We start from the raw sequence: 17,407 nt of genomic DNA, 5'->3' as shown, positions 1-17,407 counted from the left end.
AATCAGGCCCAAGAAAAAGTAGAAAGGATCTTTATCAAGTACTGTAGCGCTGTTAATCTTGAGCAAAGAAGAATCGAGAATACATAGAAAAGAGAATCAAAAGTATTTCAAAGTAAGAACTTATTTTATCTACGCATGACAAAGGCAAGATGGTCATATTTTATTAACTCAAGTGCTGAAGCTGAAATGGTGCAGCTAGCTAGTCCATATCATCGAGCCTCTTCGTCTCCCATTCAAAAGAGGCAGAAAATTCAGTAATCTTCGATTCTATATCTGGTGTCACTTTGATGCTGGCAGAAGCAATATCTCTTAATCGCAAGATGATCTCATCGTCGTCGCCTAAGTTCAGGCTACTGTCCACCAGATGTCTTGTGGTCTCGAACGCGAGACTGCCGTCGTCTGCGATGACTGATATCAAGATGGGAGAGGTCAGTCCATCGAAGGTGAACTGCGCGTTGCTCAAGCAGCGGTTGGCGGCGTGAGGAACCTTTGGAAGCTCTAAAGTCAGATCCCCTTGTGGAACCCACGACGTCGCAAATGTTCGGCTAACTTCAAAGTCCTTGACACAACGAAGAATGAGCTCGGGCAAAAATGGATTACGTCTGGTATATCTTGTAGTACATTCCATGGCAAACATAAGCAAGCGTGGAAATTGTGGACTCTGTTTTGCAGGCACTAGTTAGCAATACATTAAAAAGAATCTGAAAAGAACAACCTCTAGAATTGACAGTAAGGTAAATTTTTTAATTAAGGCTCTCCTCTTGGATAAGCACTACTAGCATTTGTGGATGGGGAACCTTGCTTCTAAAGAAAGTAAACTACTAAGAAGGATATACTGCACAATGTGATAAACTTATCCTTTGGCTGTCCAAGGAATTGGCATAAAACAGAAAAGTAAAGTCTCTTATTCGTGATGCATTTGTTTAAGTAGCATCAAATTTTTAACTTATCCTTTCACACTCTAATGCCACATAACTAGCATTATTGCCTCTGGGACTGTTCTCCACATGTACGGCACACACAGTATCCTAATCTTGCTCTATAAGATCTATAGCTACAAAACAGAGGACCAACAATGACAATGCTCCAAGCTGCTTAATCTTGATATGATTATTATTTGTACTCGAAAATAATGCATATGGTAACGTCTCTAGTGGTCAATATGATACTAAAGAGAAAAGATGTACCTTGAAAGATCTTTTTTTGAAGTTGACGTTACGGGCCCATGTTGGAGTGGGCACAACAAGGCTTTTCAAATTGTTCGAAATATTTTCCAGACCATGGATGTCTGGTAAGGAATTAGAACCTCGAAGATCCAGGTGCAACAATGATTGGAAGTCTGAAACGTTTATTTCTCGCAGTTCTGTGCAGTAAGAAGCTTCAAGACAGACCAAGGAAGAGCAAAGTTGCGGAATTGAACCATGCCCACTCTGTTCTGGTCTCTTTGACGAGACCGGCTGAGATAAAGCAGAATGTTGCAGACTTTCCTGCTGCGGTAGGGGGGGAACTGATAGCTTGTGCAGACTACGGCAACGTCTTAACAACAAATTTTGAAGTCTTCCCAGATAACTGATTGAAGCAGGCAAGTCACTGAGGTACCGGCTACACAACAGAAGCGTTTGAAGATTTTCCAGATGTCTGATACTGCTAGGTAGAGATTTTAAACTCCAGCAATCGATGAGCAAGACTTCAAGACTTTCTAATCCTCCGAGTGAATCGGGAAGAACTTTCAGACTGTCGGAGAAAATTTCAAAGGTGACAAGTTTCTTGAGTCTACCAATAGACTCGGGTAAACTTTCAAGGTCTCTACAGTCCAACCTGAGTTCCTTAATTCTTCTCAGTAAGCCAATGCAGAGAGGAAATTTAATGAGCGCTTGGCAGTGCAACTCCAATGAGGTAAGATTGATCATATTTTCCACGCAATCTGGCAGCTTATTGTTTGTACGATCAGTTAAAATAAGTCTGCATATTCTTCTACAAAAGAAGTTTGGTAGTATAGCAAGCAATTCGATGGATGAGGCATGCAGTTCAACTGATTCCTCAGTGTAATAAATGTTGTTCTCTAAACCGTTCACCAAAGTGTGCTCAACTATCAGGTGTTGTAAACATAATAAATTTTGAAGGGAAGCAGGCAATGTTTTCAGCTTGCAATGTTTCAAAGACAGAACTCGAAGACTTGTAAGACTTCCTATTGAATCAGGTAAGATTTCAATGTTTGTCATGTCAAGATAAAGCTTCTCCAGTGAAGTCATATTCCCTAGACTTTCAGGCAAAGACAAAACTTTGTCACATTGATGGAGATCAAAAGACTTGAGAGAACTTAATTCGCAAACAGAATCTGGTATTTTGCTCAGAATCTTACATCCTCCTAGGTCCAAGCTCAACAAGCTCTTCAGTGCCCCAATAGATTCGTGAACGTCAGTTAACTTTGTGCAGTCACAAAGTATCAGTTGCTCGAGGCAACGAACATTGGTAAAATCAGGAATGCTAGATATTTGCGTCCGAGCAAGATTGAGAAACTTCAAATTACTGAGTACCTGCAACATTTTTAAGCATTAACCTTCTGGTTTGCGAAAGCAAGCACATGAAATAAAAAAGAAAAGCAGAAGGAACTCCTTTGTATTACCACTTTTCCCTTTAAGACTTTATTAGTGAAACATTCAGCCATGAAACTGCAGCCGGACATATTAAGCACCACGACATTCTCAATGTCAAAATCATGTGGCTGGGAAGTGAAGCCACAGTTTTCCAATACCAACAATCTTAAACCTCTAGGGAAATGCTTGAAATTGCCTTGAAAGCTTACACCCTCAAGATGAAGGATCCTCAGACTCTGCATTAGTTCAAAGCACTGGGCGCTGAAGCGTCTTTCATTATCTTCAAAATCATTTCTGCTCTTCGGAAGCACGATCCCTTTGACACGTTTGTTTTTCTCCTGGATAAAAAATGGCAAGTTTAGCTCAGACAAGATTGAGTTATAGCAACATTTCAACTGGAGCAGGAATCCTGCAAGACTCATTGGCGACTCCGGAGTTTCCTAGTCACAAGAAGCTTCAAGAAAAATGCAGCTCAGTTTTCCCACTCTCCTCTCGTAAAATACAAAAAAATAATTGCAGAAGGTGGTGGGACATTCTATCACTTCAATCCAGATCACCTATAAGTAGGTTCACTTAATAAGCTCCACATTTGCGTGTGAAGCTAAGAGATGAAGAGTGTGTATAACTCACGATTGTGAGTGAGGTACCTTTATGTGTAACATGTGCATTGCACTTGTCTAAAATTTGATCTTTAAGCATAAAAAAGTCTCTGAAATTATACTTCACCGGGTTAATTCTCATGCCCAGTTCACAATGTTGTCAATCAAATTAAAAGAACCGCAATCTCTATCTGAACTTTTGGCACTGATCACACACACACAAAGATAGATAGAGAGAGATAGAGAGAGAGAGACCGTCCGCCGAAGCAGATGAAATATATGTTGTGAACTCCACTGCCTACTTCTCATCCAAGACTCGGTGACTGCTTCTTGACGAACTATTTCCCTTCCCATTTCCCGGATGACATCATGCATTGAAAACTCCCCATGCTGATCTATGTCAATAAGAGACCTACTACAAAGGTCAGGAATGACACGTTCTGGACACCAATCACATGCTTTCCACATATGAGTTGCCTTCTCTCTGTCCTTACCAATGAAGAAGCATGAGATATCCAGAAATATCTGTCTCTGTCGTTCCTCCTTCAATCCATCATAGCTTATCCTCAATTGCTGTTGAATGTGAGGATCAGGATTATTTTGCAAGTCCTTGAGTACATGTTTCCAATCTTGTACTTCACTTTGGGATAAAGTGGATCCAATCACTTCAAGTGCCAATGGTATCCCCCTGCTACCTTTGCCTTTAACAAATGCATCCAACAGCTGACGACAACCATTTTCTGGTTCCCTACCTTTAAAAGCATGAAACTTAAGCAAGTCACATGATTGGTCATAGTTTAGACCATTCACCTTGTAAATTTGACCTTCACTCAGACCACATTCTTTTAATACCTTCTTGTTTCTCGTTGTCATGAAGATCACACTTCCATGTCCAAACCAATCACTTGCACCAGCCAATGCATCTACTTGGTTCCTGCCGTCAACGTCATCTAAGATAATTAGCACCCTTTTGGAATTCATTCTGTTCTTTATCATGATTTTCCCATGTTCAACGCTATATATTCGTGGATCTTCGATTTTGACGATGTCACTAGTGAGCTGCCGTTGTAGCTCCAGTTCTCTGTGCTGTTGAAAGTTCTCCCTAATATTAAAAAGAAAGCTGCTAGCTTCAAACTCAAGAAATAGGTCGTTGTAAATGGCCTTTACAATTGTTGTTTTACCAATGCCTCCCATCCCATGGATACCAATGAATTGTACAGTCCTGCAATATTTGCCAAGTAATTTCTTCACTTCGTGAACATGAGCATCAACGCCAATTAGGTGTTGGGGAAGTAGGAAAGGAAGCTTTCTTACTTCAGTTAGCAACCTTTTGACAATGCAATTAATTAGCTCTGCCTCATTCCTAACATGACCATCCAAAGAAAGAGAAAGATTAGAATGAGACATTGGTTAATAAAAAAGTTGAATGACCTAGTTTTTGAAATATTATTCTGTACAAAAAATAGAAATTATAACGCAGATGATGTTTATAGGTAGAAACTTTTGCACAACGGAAATTATTAAAATAATATAATGTATGAACTAAAACATACTTTTCTACGAGTGTTTTGTACTTTAATATGCTGTTATGTTTTAGTCTATTGGCAGATTTTCAATTTTTAACCATTTGGCAGTATACGGCACATTCAACACCACAGAACCCCACACAATTTAAAACGAGAGAAAATGTGATAAATAAGTCGCCCATTTAAACCTTAAAAAAAACACCAAACCGTACCCCCTTTCTTCATTTTATTCATTTTTTAAAGGTTTTTTCAATGCCCAACGGATTGTTTTCATTTTTTTAATTTTTATTTATTACAAATTTACTTATTTTTTTTGTGTTTGGGTGATTAGTTTCTTACGTACTTTACTTTTTTTTTTTTCTATTTTTAAATATTTGGCTTTTCATCTCATTCTTTTAAGCAAGTCGTACTATATCCGAGCAAAGCATCACCGTTTAAAACACAAGAAAATGTCTTGTGAACATATATATAAATAGGAAGATGGGAAAAAAGGGACGTAGCTACCGGCGCGTCTCCAATTTAACAAATAAAAGAATGGTTCACTTATTTATATATATATATATATATATATATATATATATATATCAAAGAATAGAGAGAGATTTCATACCCGTTGGTGTCGTTTTTGAGATGGAAACCACTTAACTTGCCCACTGTCTTCAAGGCGTGCCTCCAATTGCTCACCTGGTCCATGTTGGCATCCCTTTCGTGTCGTTCAAAAGCAGAAGCAAAATGTTCAATCTGATCACGAACCTCTACAGGTTCTACGTCGAAGAACACGGGAATGATGAGCCTCTCACATGCCACCATCATGCTGATCTCCTTCAAACACCATCTCGACTCTGCATACCCCTTTGAAAAGATGGGCATGAAGATCATGGACCTAACGATGTAGCTCAGCAATTCACCGATCTCTTGGCCTTTCTCAAGGTCTTCACTGTCCTTGAAGGCCGAGACGCCGTGAAGCTTTAGGCGATCATAGAGATGGCCTGTAAACCCCTTTCGAGTGTCCGCCCCTCTGAAGCTCAAAAATACATCATACTCAAATTTTGTTGACGGTACATCATACTCAAATTTTGTTGACGATGACGATGCTTCCATTTCACCTTCAAGACAAGCGTCCACTCCTCCAACAGTTTGTTTGCCTAGTTCTTACTTCCTCCGAAACGATGGGGCATAACTTTAGTGCCTTTATCCCTTCTTCGGCTCGGGAGAAGCTGTACCAGTTTCCTCTAGAACTTGGGAAAGTGGGTGCCAAATATAAATGGCCAGAGACGCAGAACAAGACATCATTGGAAGCATTTTTCTCGTCTGTTCCGGTAAATTCATTGAAGCGGTGGTACTTTTCGTTTTTGTTTTGATTTGTTTCTTGGATCCCTCGTCGCTTTAAAGTAGCCCTTATTGAGGGTTTTCTTGTTTGTCCGTTCTTGTTGGACTCATTCTTTGATTCTTTGGCAATAAAGGGGAGGGACCTTATACCCCCATTAGAGTTGCATTGGAAATCCCCAAGATTTGAGATGCATGCATTTATGCTCAAACCCTCCCTCTTCCAATCTTAAATCACACATTTTCTCAATACAAAATTGTTGTGGACCTTTGGCCAGATCAACAAAACCATGTCACGTTAAATCTAAGTAATCAAACGCCCCTTAAATAATTTATTCATGATCTTTGTGCCCTTATCCACCGGCTAATCTTTTTCCCTTTTCATATAGGACAGCAACTCAGCAAGACTGCGTTCTGATGAAGGCCCTCCTGATTGCTTTATTGGGCTGACACAGAGCTGCCCTCTCAATAAATTAGGACAAACCTCAATAAATGCCTTGCATTCTTGTAGCAGTTCATGCCCCCATGGCCCTTCCATGATGATATTCATGTGTCTATGGACTCACCCACATGTTTAGACCATGCATGCCTTCGTAATAGTCAAATATTGCAGATTTGAGTTATAAATTTTCTTGTTAGATAGTGCCTCTTTCCCTTTGAACTGGCACAAACATGAGATGCCCATCTTTCTTGCTAATGAGGCCTTCCTTGTCATTCAACGACAGTCCGCACTTGCGGACTTTTCCATTGCTTTCCACGGGTTCCATCTCCATCCAGCTCTCTTTCGGAAAAGCATATAAGAAAGATTCTGGTTGCCGAACAGATTACGATTATATTGCATCCTTTCCATCCATTATTCGTCCTTTCAAAAGCAGGTGGCTTTACCACGCATCACCAAACAAACTGGTGGTGATCTTTTCAGTCTCTTCCAAAATATCTTCCCCTAAAAGCAATGGAACCGGCAGCGGTCATTATATGGTGATGGGTCTGTACTAAATGCTAAACTCCACAGGGGACAATTTGTTTCTGTCATTTTCATATGGAAATAGTGGTGGAGGAATCCATGGCTTATCGGGCCCGGGCCCGGGCCCGGCCCCCCGGGCCCCGACGCCCAGGCCTAGTTGTCATCGTCACCTTTCGCGCCTATCGCTCCTTGAGTTCTGCTTTTCTCCTACACGGATTTGGGTTCCAAGATTTCCATGTATGATATGAAATTAAAATGATAATGTTTGAAAAGAGGCCAGAAAATTGCAGAAGAACGGAGAAGAAGAAGCTTTTCCCAGCACCAAACTAAAGAGGCTAGCTTGAGTGGAGTCTTCTTCCACAGTCACTGCAGATGGGGAAACTGCTCCCACCCGCGTCTCTGGATCTCTTGCTATTATTATGAATGATATTTCAGTTTGTCTCCTAAAAAAATAAAGTTTTCCTTTTCTTTTGTTCTTCCATGTAAGGGGTGGTTTCATTTTCCTCATTCAAGGGCATTTCTGTCATTTTATTTGGCAGTAGGCGTATAGGCGACTGAGGAAGGTGCAGGCTGCAGGGGTGACTGCCACAGGCAGAGCTATTCTCCTGGCCATCGGTGCAGGAACTTTCCTTCCCCCTGCTATTCTTTCCCTTTTTTCCGCTGCATCTTCCCTCCCCGCTCTCTTGCCTTGTCCTTTCATCTCCCCTCTTTCTCCCTCCTCCTTTCTTCTACCTGCGATTCTCTTGCAGGCATGAAAAAGAGAGCGTGTTTCCCCATCAACAAAACTTTACCACCTGAAAAACTTTCTTGCCATCAAACGCAGCGTCGCAGCCTAATGGAAAAAAAAAAAGTAAAAGAGGGATCTTAATGCGTATCCTTGACCTAAAATCCTATTTATTTTAAATTTCAATATTGGACCTGGTTGAGCATATTCTTCCAAAAACACTTTGAAACCGATCTCATTAGTTACCGCTTGCTAGCCATGCCAAGATGCAGCCATAATTTTCTGCCTTAGGGCCACTAATTCAAAAGTTCTTTAACCCTTTAAATTATATAGTAAACTCTGACTTTAAATTCACAACTAAATTTAGATCCAACTTTTAATTAATACACAACAGAAACGGAAATGTATTGTTGTCAAATATTAAAAATCGATTTTCAAAACATATTGGTATTAGTCAAACGACATTTATTTAACTCTAAATCCAACTTTGAATTCAAAACTGATTGGAAATTTATTTGTCTTCCTCCTGCACTAAAGTAGTACTACTAACGACGTGGTTAACCCAAGGGGAGAGCTACCCAAGCAAAGCTTTCATTTGAGTCTTCACACCATTTCATGCCTAAAGTGAGCTTCTCGTCAGCTAAATGGTAAAAGTATTATGCTCCGTTCCCTAATCATCAGTCCTAAATTTAGCCTTTCCAGCATTCTTCAGTTTATTTACATCTAATGAGATGACTGACTTCCTCCCCGCCCCCGTGGACATTTTTTCTTGACATTTTTGAATGACTTTTGCAACTAACTCTTCTTTCAAAGGTATTACCCATAAACAAGGCTGGAGCCAAAAAAAATTTCATGAGGAGAACCAAATTAAAGTTTCTAAATTTTGACATGAGTTAAAATATCATTTTTTAAAATTTTTATATTGAACAAGTAAAATTTTTTAAAATTTACATGTAATTTTTTTTTTTTTGAGCTAGGCCAACACATGGTTACGTTTCATATATACTTTTAGAGATAAATGAATCATATGAGCTCTATTAGTAGACCAAAAGACTTTTCAAACGGACTCCACCTTCCACCACCGGACCACAAAGACTTTTCCAACTAATAAAGTGGAACTTCCTTTGCGAGTCACTTTCAGCAACTTTCCCTCTTAATGACAGATAGAATTTGGTTAGGTAGCTTGAAACACATCAGCAGATAATCAACCAATTGATTGAGAATATGTTTAATTAAGCAAATTTTGCACGAGTACGAAGAGAGGAAGACCCAAATAAGAGACAGGAAGATTGGCCTTCCTCCAGCCTAATCGATTTGAGATTTCCATACAGTCGTCCTCTGAGGCACCAGAAGGAATAAACATGATTTGTGAGCATTAATATCTAACCCAGCAACAGCAGCAAATGACATAATGACAGTTTTTTATGTTAGAGATGAAGGCAGTATCCGCTTATAGATCATCACAATCAAAACATAAAAACTAACCAGGAGATAATATGTTAGAACCAATGACACGAGCTAGCATAGTATGAAGGAAAGAAAAATTTTCTGGGAAGTTCCAATCATATAGATATTGAACAATGGAAGCAGCTAGAGGATTACATCGACAAGGACTATTTCTCAGCCTTCAATGAACAACGGATACAGCTCTGCTGCATCTGATTGGATTCAAAGATTACAAAGATCTAAGTGGGTCCCAAGGTTTCTCTATTTTCCATCTGGAGAAAGAACTTGGCAATGTTCATGTCCTGATCCCACATCTGTAGAAAACAGAGAGCAGTAAAGCAGTAAAGGGGAGGAATCAGAACAGAGTACGACTGATAGAGAAGCAAAAGTTTTTGAACTCCATTAGCCGTGAGAGACTTCCTTATATACATCTCCGTTCAAAATACATAACAAGTTTCTAGAATGAATTTGTAATGCAGAAAGGATCAAATAAAATCGAACAACATCAGACAAAATCAGAGTAAGAACGACTATAGAAGACAACCAGTAATACCGGCTGCAGGGTCAGTGATATTCTAGATAATTTTGCTGCTCCCCTTAGTTTAATTCTCGAATAGGCTTATAGTTCTACTGACCCCTTCCATGAATAAATAGATGACCAATATAGCAGCCTAGATGGTGGCACTGATGATGGTGCGGATAATATTGGAGATTACGAGGCATGCATGGTGAATCTAAGGAACCGTAAAAGACAATGCATAAATCAAGGAATTATTATGCAGTTAATGGTAATAATAGATCTCTTGTAACTGCTCCTTTTAAACTCAGGTGTAAGAGCATGAACAATCAAGGTGATCGTAGTGAAAAACCACTTAAAACATCTTTTATTATTTTTGTGTTTTTCAACAAGAACATGATTGAACAATGTCAGTTGGCATCCAATAAATCAAGCCCAAGAAAGAAGCAGAAAGGATTTTCAGTAATTGTTGTAGTGCCAGCAATCTTTAACGAAGAAAGTATTCGGAACATGAAGTTATTTTATCAACACACGATCGACAAAGGGAAGACGGATATGTTTCATTAGCTCCGGTGCTCAAGTTGAACTGGTGACGGCAGCTGGCTTCTGTAGGTCATCGAGCCGTTTCATCTCCCATTCAAAAGAGGCAGAAAATCGAGAAAGCCTCGACATATCAGCCGTCACGCCGATCGTGCCAGAAATAATGTCTCTTAATCGACAGACGATCTCATCGTCGCTGCATAAGTTCAGGCTAGAGCCCACCAGGTTTTTGGTAGTCTCAAACAGGAGCCGGCCGTCGTCGGCGACGACTGATATCAGGATGGGCGAAGGCAGTCTTTCGAAGGTGAACTGCGCTCTTCTCAAGCGGCGGTTGGCGTGGGGAACATTTGGAAGCAAGAAAGGCAAATGCCCACGTCGAACCCATGATATTGCTGGTGTAAGTGTAAGCGTTTCGGTCTGATGTACAATGTTCTTCAAACCAGAAGGAAGAGTATGCTCTCTTGGCACCTCCGTCAACGCCGGGAGGGTAGTTCCTCGCAAAAATGGATCAAGTCTGACGTTTCCTTCAGTACTTTCCACGACGAACCTTTGTAATTGTGGAAACGATGCCCTCTGTTTGCAGGCAATAATAGTGCGCAATACACTAAAATCAATCTAAGGGAAGAACAAGCTCTAAAGGGCCTACGGGTGTGTGGAAATAACAAGTTTTAGACGGCGTTTGGGTGACACCCTAAACCAACTTTTTAGATTGTTTGGGTGCCATTAAAACTGGGTTAAGAACAAAACTTGATTTTGTTTTCGCGTTAGGATTTTTACAAAAAACCAAGATTTGGGTTATCGCCCAAATAAATCTTAAAGTTCATTAAAAAACTTGGTTTTCATGAAAACAGTTTTTTAGAAAACCGGGTTAAATGGGGTGTCATCCAAACGCCCCCTTAAAATTGTTTTCTTGACTAAGGCACACCTCTCGGACAGGCACTGCTAGCAATTTGTAGACGAAAAAGAAAGTAAAATACCAACGAGGATAAACTGTCAAATCTGATAAAGCATATTGTTTGCGTACCGAAGGAATTTTGACCTTAATAGAAAAAAAAAAGTAGAGTTTCAATTCTCCTGTTCGTACATTTGTTTGATCGGCATCAAATTTTAACTAACGCATTATCCTTACTGTCTGATCGTGCAGTTAAAAGGATCGACAACTTTTTATTGTTGATCTCGTCGTACACGTTATCCTCTTTACGCTCTATGAATGGATCTCGAGCCAAAGAGATAACCAGTTTCAGTCACAATCCTACGGGCCTATTAACATGATTAAAATTTATAATCAAGAAAAGAATGCATACGTCGTCAATACAATAGTAAAGTCCGGAAGAGATGTACCTTAAAAGATCTTTCATTGAAGTTGTCGCTAAGGGCACACGCTGGAGCGGGCAAAACAAGAATTTCCAAGTTGGTAATATTTTCCAGACCAAGGATGTCTTCTAACAAGTCACAACCTCGAAGATCCAAGTTCACCAATGACTGCAAGTTCGAAACGTTTACTTCTCTCAGTCGAACGCAGTGGGAAACTTCAAGGTGGAATAAGGAAGAGGAAAGTCGTTGCAGAAGAGAAGCGTGCCCACTCTGTTCCGGCATCTTTTGGGACAAAGGCTGAGATAAAGCAGAGGGTTGCGAACTGCCTGGCTGTGGCACAGAAGCAAGGGATAGCTTTTTCAAATTATGGCAATGCGTTAACGATAACCTTTGAAGTCTTCCTAGAGAACTGATTGAAGCAGGCAAGTCTTTTAGGTTGAAGCAATTGTACAACAGAAGCGTTCGAAGATTTTCCAGGTATCCAATACTATGAGGTAGCGACGTCAACTTGTTGTACCTGATGAGCAAAATTTCAAGGCTTTCTAGTTCTCCAATCGAATCGGGTAGAGCTTTCATACTGCCCGCGAAAATCTCGAAAGTGACGAGTTCCTTCAGTGCACCAACAGAATTAGGCAAACTTTTGAGCTCCATACAAAGTAATTTGAGTTTCTTAATTCTTCTGAGAGACCCAATGTAGGAAGGTAATTCTCTGATTGCATGGCAATGCAACTCCAATGAGCTAAGATTGGTCATATTTTTCATAGAATCTGGCAGCTCCTCAGTTTTATAATCAGTCAAAGTAAGTCTGCATATTCTTCTACAAAATAAGTTTGGCAGTATAGCAAGCAAGTCGAGGGATGAAGCACGCACTTCAACTCCTTCCTTTTTGTAATAAATGTTGTTCTCTCTTCCCTTCACGAAAGTTCCCTGGACTATCATGTGTTGTAAACATACTAAATTTCGAAAGGAACTAGGTAACGCATTCAGGCACATGCAACCTTTCAAAGACAGAACTCCAAGTCTTGTAAGACTTCCGATTGAATCAGGTAAGGTTTCAATGCTTGTACTGTCAAGATAAAGCTTCTGTAGTGACTTCATATTCCCCAGGCTTTCAGGCAAATACTCAACTTTCGCACACTTCCGTAGATCAAAAGACTTGAGAGAACTTAATCTGCAAACAGAATCTGGTATTTTGCTCAGAATCTTACATCCTCCTAGGTCCAAGCTCAACAAGCTCTTCAGTATCCCAATAGATTCATGAACCTTAGTTAACTTTGTGCAGTCACTAAGTATCAGTTTCTCCAGCCAACGTACATTGGTAAAATCAGGAGTGCTAGATATCTCCGTTCGAGCAAGATTGAGAAATTTCAAATAACTGAGGTCCTACAAAATTTTTAAGCATTAACCCTCTGGTTTGCGAAAACCTAAACATGATATAAAAAAGAAAAGCGAAAGGAGCTCCCTCTTCTTATTACCAGTGTTCTCATCAAGGAATAATTGGTGAAACATTCAGCCATGAGACTGCAGCCGGACAAATCAAGTAAGGCGACCTTCTCAATGTCAAAATCATGTGGCGGAGAAGTGAAGCGACAGTTTTCCAATGCCAACCATCTCAAACCTTTAGGAAAATGCTGGAAATTGCCTTCAAAGCTTATGCCCTCAAGCTGAAGAATCCTCAGATTAAGCATTAGTTCAAAGCACTGGGCGGTGAAGCATTTATCTAGATTTGATCTTTGACCTGCTATTCTGTTCTGAAGGCAGCTGCTTTCAGTACCTTCAAAGTCGTTTCTGCTTTTAGGAAGCATGATCCCTTTGACGCGTTCGATTGGCACCTGGATAAAAAGAGGCAATTTTAGCTCAGACATTTAGTTATTGCAACCTTCCAACTGGAGCAGTCTTCCTGCAAGTTTCATTGGCAATTATAGAGCTTTATAGTGACAAGAAGCTTCAAGAAAAATGCAGAAGGTGGTGGGACGTTCCATCATTTCCTCCCTGATCACCTACAAGTAGGGTCAACCAAGCTCCACATTTGCGTGTGAAGCTAATTAAGAGATGAAAAGTGTGTAGAACTCACGATTGTGAGTGAGGTACCTTTGTGTAGGCCAGTGTGCGATGTATCATGTGTATTGCACTTGACTAAAATTTGATTTCTATGTACAATGAGACAAGTTGAGAAAACTCTTCCTGAAATTATGTTTCTCCGGGTTAATTCTCATGCCTTGTCCACAATGTTGTAATAAAAAAAACAAACTGCAATCTTTATCTGAACTTCGTACTAATCAGAGAGAGAGAGAGAGAGAGACCATCTGGCGAAGCAGAACAAATATGTCTTGTGAACTCCATAGCCTACTTATCATCCAAGGCTCGGCGATCCCATGTTGACGAACTATTTCCCTTCCCATGTCCCGGACGAGATCATGCATTGAAAACTCCCCATGCTGATCTATGTTAATAAGTGACCTACTAAGAAGGACCGGAATGACAAATTTTGGGTATAAACCACATGCTTCCCACATATGAGTTGCCTTCTCTCTGTCCTTACCAATGAAAAAGCATGAGATATCCAGAAATATCTGCTTCTGTTCTTCCTCCTTCAATCCATCATAGCTTATCCTCAATCGCTCTTGAATGCGATCGACAGGAATATGTTGCAACTTATCGAGTAGATATTTCCACTCTTGTACTTTTCTTTTGGGAGCTAAAGTCAATCCAATCATTTGAAGTGCCAGTGGTATTCCCCCACCAGCTTTAACAAATGCATCCAACAGCTGACGACAACCTTTTTCTGGTTCTCGACCTTTAAAAGCATACCACTTAAACAAGTAACATGATTGCTCATAGTTGAGACCATTAACCTTGTAAATTTGACCTTCACTCAGACCATGTTCTTGTATTACCTTCCAGTTTCTCGTTGTGATGAAGATCATACTTCCATGTCCAAACCAATCTCTTCCACCAGCCAATGCGTCTAGTTGGTACCCGTCGTCAATATCATCTAAGATAATTAGCACCTTTTTGGAATTCATTCTGTTTTTTATCATGCCTTTTCCATCTTCAACGCTATAAATTTGTGGATCATCGATTTTTAGGATGTCATGAGTGAGCTGCCGTTGTAGCTCCAGTTCTCTGTGCTGTTGAAATTTCTCCCTAATATTAAAAAGAAAACTGCTAGCTTCAAACTCAAGAAATAGGTCGTTATAAATGGCCTTGGCAATTGTTGTTTTGCCAATGCCTCCCATCCCATGGATGCCAATGAATTGTACAGCACTGCCATATTTGCAGAGTTTCTTCACTTCATTAACATGAGCATCAACGCCAATTGGGTGTTCTGCAACTTGGTAAGGGAACTTGCTTACTTCTTTTAGCACCCTTCTGACGATAAGAAGTACCAGCTTTGCCTCATCCCTAACATGATCATTCAAGGAAGGAAAAGATCAGAATGGGACATTAATTAAATAAGGGGCCTGACTTGTGGGAATATGGCCAGGATGGAAATATCACAAAGCTTGAAGTGCCTAACTCTTTGGAATTTTTATTCAGCACAAAAAATGGAAAAATATAATTAATGCAGAGAACGTTTACGGGTAGAAGCTCCTTTTGCACAATGGAAAAAATTAAAATAGAATCAGAAACTAAACCATACCTTATAAGAGTGTTTTCTGCTCTAGCATGCTGTAATATGCTGGTCTAAAAATAGGTAGCTATGGGGAATCTGACCCAAAGATTGAGGCAAGTTTGTGAAACAAAAGAAGTACCTCAATCAGATCTTTGAGATAGACTTTTGGGACACTCAGTGTCGCTGCTACCAAACAACTCCTAAAAAGTACCATGGATTGCAGCTAAACCAACATAAACTGCTCTTACATCACAAACTGTCAATAACTCTCACATACAAACCATCGGTAATGCTCATGTGAGACCGCTTGTTGACAAATTTTTAATTTTTACCACAGGGCACACACGACATCATCGAACTTCATGTGTGTGTGTGTGTATATATGTATATATACATGAGAGAGAGAGAGAGAGCGAGGACAGGTCTTTTTACCCGTCGGCGTCGTTCTTGAGATGGAAGCCACATAAACTGCCTACTGTCTCCAAGGCGCGCCTCCAATTGCTCACCTCCTGCTGATCTATTTCGGTATCCTTTTGGTATCGTTCAAAAGCATGAGCAAAATGGTCAATCTGATCACGAACGTCCAAAGGTTCTACGTCGAAGAACACAGGAATGATGAGCCTCCGGCATGCCACCATCATGGTGATCTCCTTCAAACACCATCTCGACTCCGCGTACCCCATTGAAAAGATGGGCATCAAAATCATGGACCGCTCTATGTAGTTCAGCAATTCCTCTATCTCTTGGCCTCTTTCGAGGTCCTCACTGTCCTTGAAGGCAGAGATGCCATGTAGCTTCAGGCGATCATAAAGATGGCCGGTAAACCCCTTTCGAGTGTCCTTCCCTCTGAAGCTCAAAAATACATCAAACTCAAATGGTGCTGACGATGATGATGCTTCCATTTCACCTTCATCAAGAGCGTCGACTCCTCCTTCAACAGCTTGGTTTGCCTACTTGTTACCTTCTTCCGGAACGACGAACATAGCTTTGGAACCTTTATCCCCTTAGTCGGCTCGGGAGAAGCTAGCTTACCAGTTTCCTCCAGAACTTGCGAAAGTGGTTTGAAATATAATTGGCCAGAGACGCAGAAGAAGGAACCATTGAAATAATATTATATATAGGTGGTTGGAAGGGAGATGACAAATCATTGAAATTGTAATATTGAGGCAAGTAATATAATAAGTGATGTTATTTCCTACCTATTTTAAATAAAATAAGAGTAGCGAGTTCTGGTGGTTGATAGTTCTAAACTTTGTCCTTTTGGTGGGTGGCAGTTGGCACGATCCAAAGTGCAAACTGATGAGAGTGGAGGCTCCCCCCCTTTTATTAATAACAAATGAATATACACAGAACAGCAAAGTTAAAAACAAAATCAGAAAATGGAAAACCTAACATCAAAAAACTATGTCAGGAATTTTATCCCATTCTCTACTTTCATTTACATTAACATAAATATTCAGCAATCTAATAACCTCAACAATAGGGTTAGTATCTGAAATAGCTAATCATTTTGAAGCCCCAAAACGTTGCCAACCCCTGTACTTCCAATTCTTCTAGCTGTTCTTCTTAGGGCCCGTCTCCATTGCAGTGGTCCTCCAATAACTCCAATATTAATTAGACGTGGAGGAAGACCGGCAGCTGATGTACAGAACAAAAATCTCCAGTTCGTCTTCATTAACATATCGGTGGACTGCCAACTGATTTAGACTCTGTTATCAGTTTGCCTCCAATATTATCATATCTTATTTTAATTGGGCCACCGTCGTTATCAATAATAAAAAGACATGTTGAAAGTCCTGTAAGGGATCGATCTATATTTTTTAAATTAAATTGTTCAAGTTTAATTTGTTGACAATTAACACAAACAACCTTTTTATTGCTAACGATGAGGAACCCATTCCTGGCTTTCACTTAAGCACAAGATCGGAAGCCGCATGTAACCTATGGTGAATTTGGTTATGTTCTTGAAAATGCAAATTTCGAAGCTGCCGGTGGTAGCCGGGCAAGCACCGAGTTTCATTTTTCCGGTCCCATGGCATCTCTCACGCAGTCATTTGGTACGTCATGTTTCTCTTCAAAAGTTTGTAATCATTGAACATTAAGAAACCTACTAGATTCGAAAATAGTGTAGATCGGGCTTCTTTTCATTTACTCGTTTATGTTAATTTGAACATGAGGAAAAGAATAACCTATGATAATCCAACAACTGTTTCACAACTGCGCAGATCTTTTAAGTTT

The 17,407-nt window shown here is 40.1% G+C and overlaps 2 protein-coding genes across 6 annotated transcripts; both read right to left on the bottom strand.

Annotated features, from left to right (window-relative positions):
* LOC116247586 (disease resistance protein RPV1-like) lies at positions 1-6,385 on the bottom strand. Of its 2 annotated transcripts, XM_031619770.2 has the most exons (6): positions 5,333-5,420; positions 4,511-4,559; positions 3,452-4,418; positions 2,627-2,935; positions 1,188-2,537; positions 1-661 (listed from the first exon to the last, which is right to left on the bottom strand). In XM_031619770.2, exons 3-6 carry the CDS (start codon positions 4,388-4,390, stop codon positions 200-202), a joined length of 3,060 nt encoding a protein of 1,019 aa, XP_031475630.1. In that variant the 5' UTR covers positions 4,391-4,418; positions 4,511-4,559; positions 5,333-5,420; the 3' UTR covers positions 1-199. The 2 variants fall into 2 exon arrangements, with proteins under 2 accessions (XP_031475630.1, XP_031475629.1); XM_031619769.2 differs by having other exon boundaries at positions 3,452-4,559; positions 5,333-6,385.
* Positions 6,386-9,289: 2,904 nt separating this feature from the next.
* LOC116247585 (disease resistance protein Roq1-like) lies at positions 9,290-16,211 on the bottom strand. Of its 4 annotated transcripts, none has more exons than XM_031619767.2 (5): positions 15,602-16,211; positions 13,857-14,958; positions 13,029-13,385; positions 11,581-12,936; positions 9,290-9,496 (listed from the first exon to the last, which is right to left on the bottom strand). In XM_031619767.2, the coding sequence occupies exons 1-5, from the start codon at positions 16,069-16,071 to the stop codon at positions 9,422-9,424; spliced, it is 3,360 nt and encodes a 1,119-aa protein (XP_031475627.1). In that variant the 5' UTR covers positions 16,072-16,211; the 3' UTR covers positions 9,290-9,421. The 4 variants fall into 4 exon arrangements, with proteins under 4 accessions (XP_031475627.1, XP_031475625.1, XP_031475626.1 ...); XM_031619765.2 differs by having other exon boundaries at positions 9,390-10,854; XM_031619766.2 differs by having other exon boundaries at positions 9,390-10,812.
* Between the last annotated feature and the right edge of the window lie 1,196 nt (positions 16,212-17,407).

Source organism: Nymphaea colorata, chromosome 2, assembly GCF_008831285.2.
Source record: "Nymphaea colorata isolate Beijing-Zhang1983 chromosome 2, ASM883128v2, whole genome shotgun sequence".
Classification (NCBI taxonomy): Eukaryota; Viridiplantae; Streptophyta; class Magnoliopsida; order Nymphaeales; family Nymphaeaceae; genus Nymphaea; species Nymphaea colorata.
This window is presented reverse-complemented; position numbering and strand designations above follow the sequence as displayed.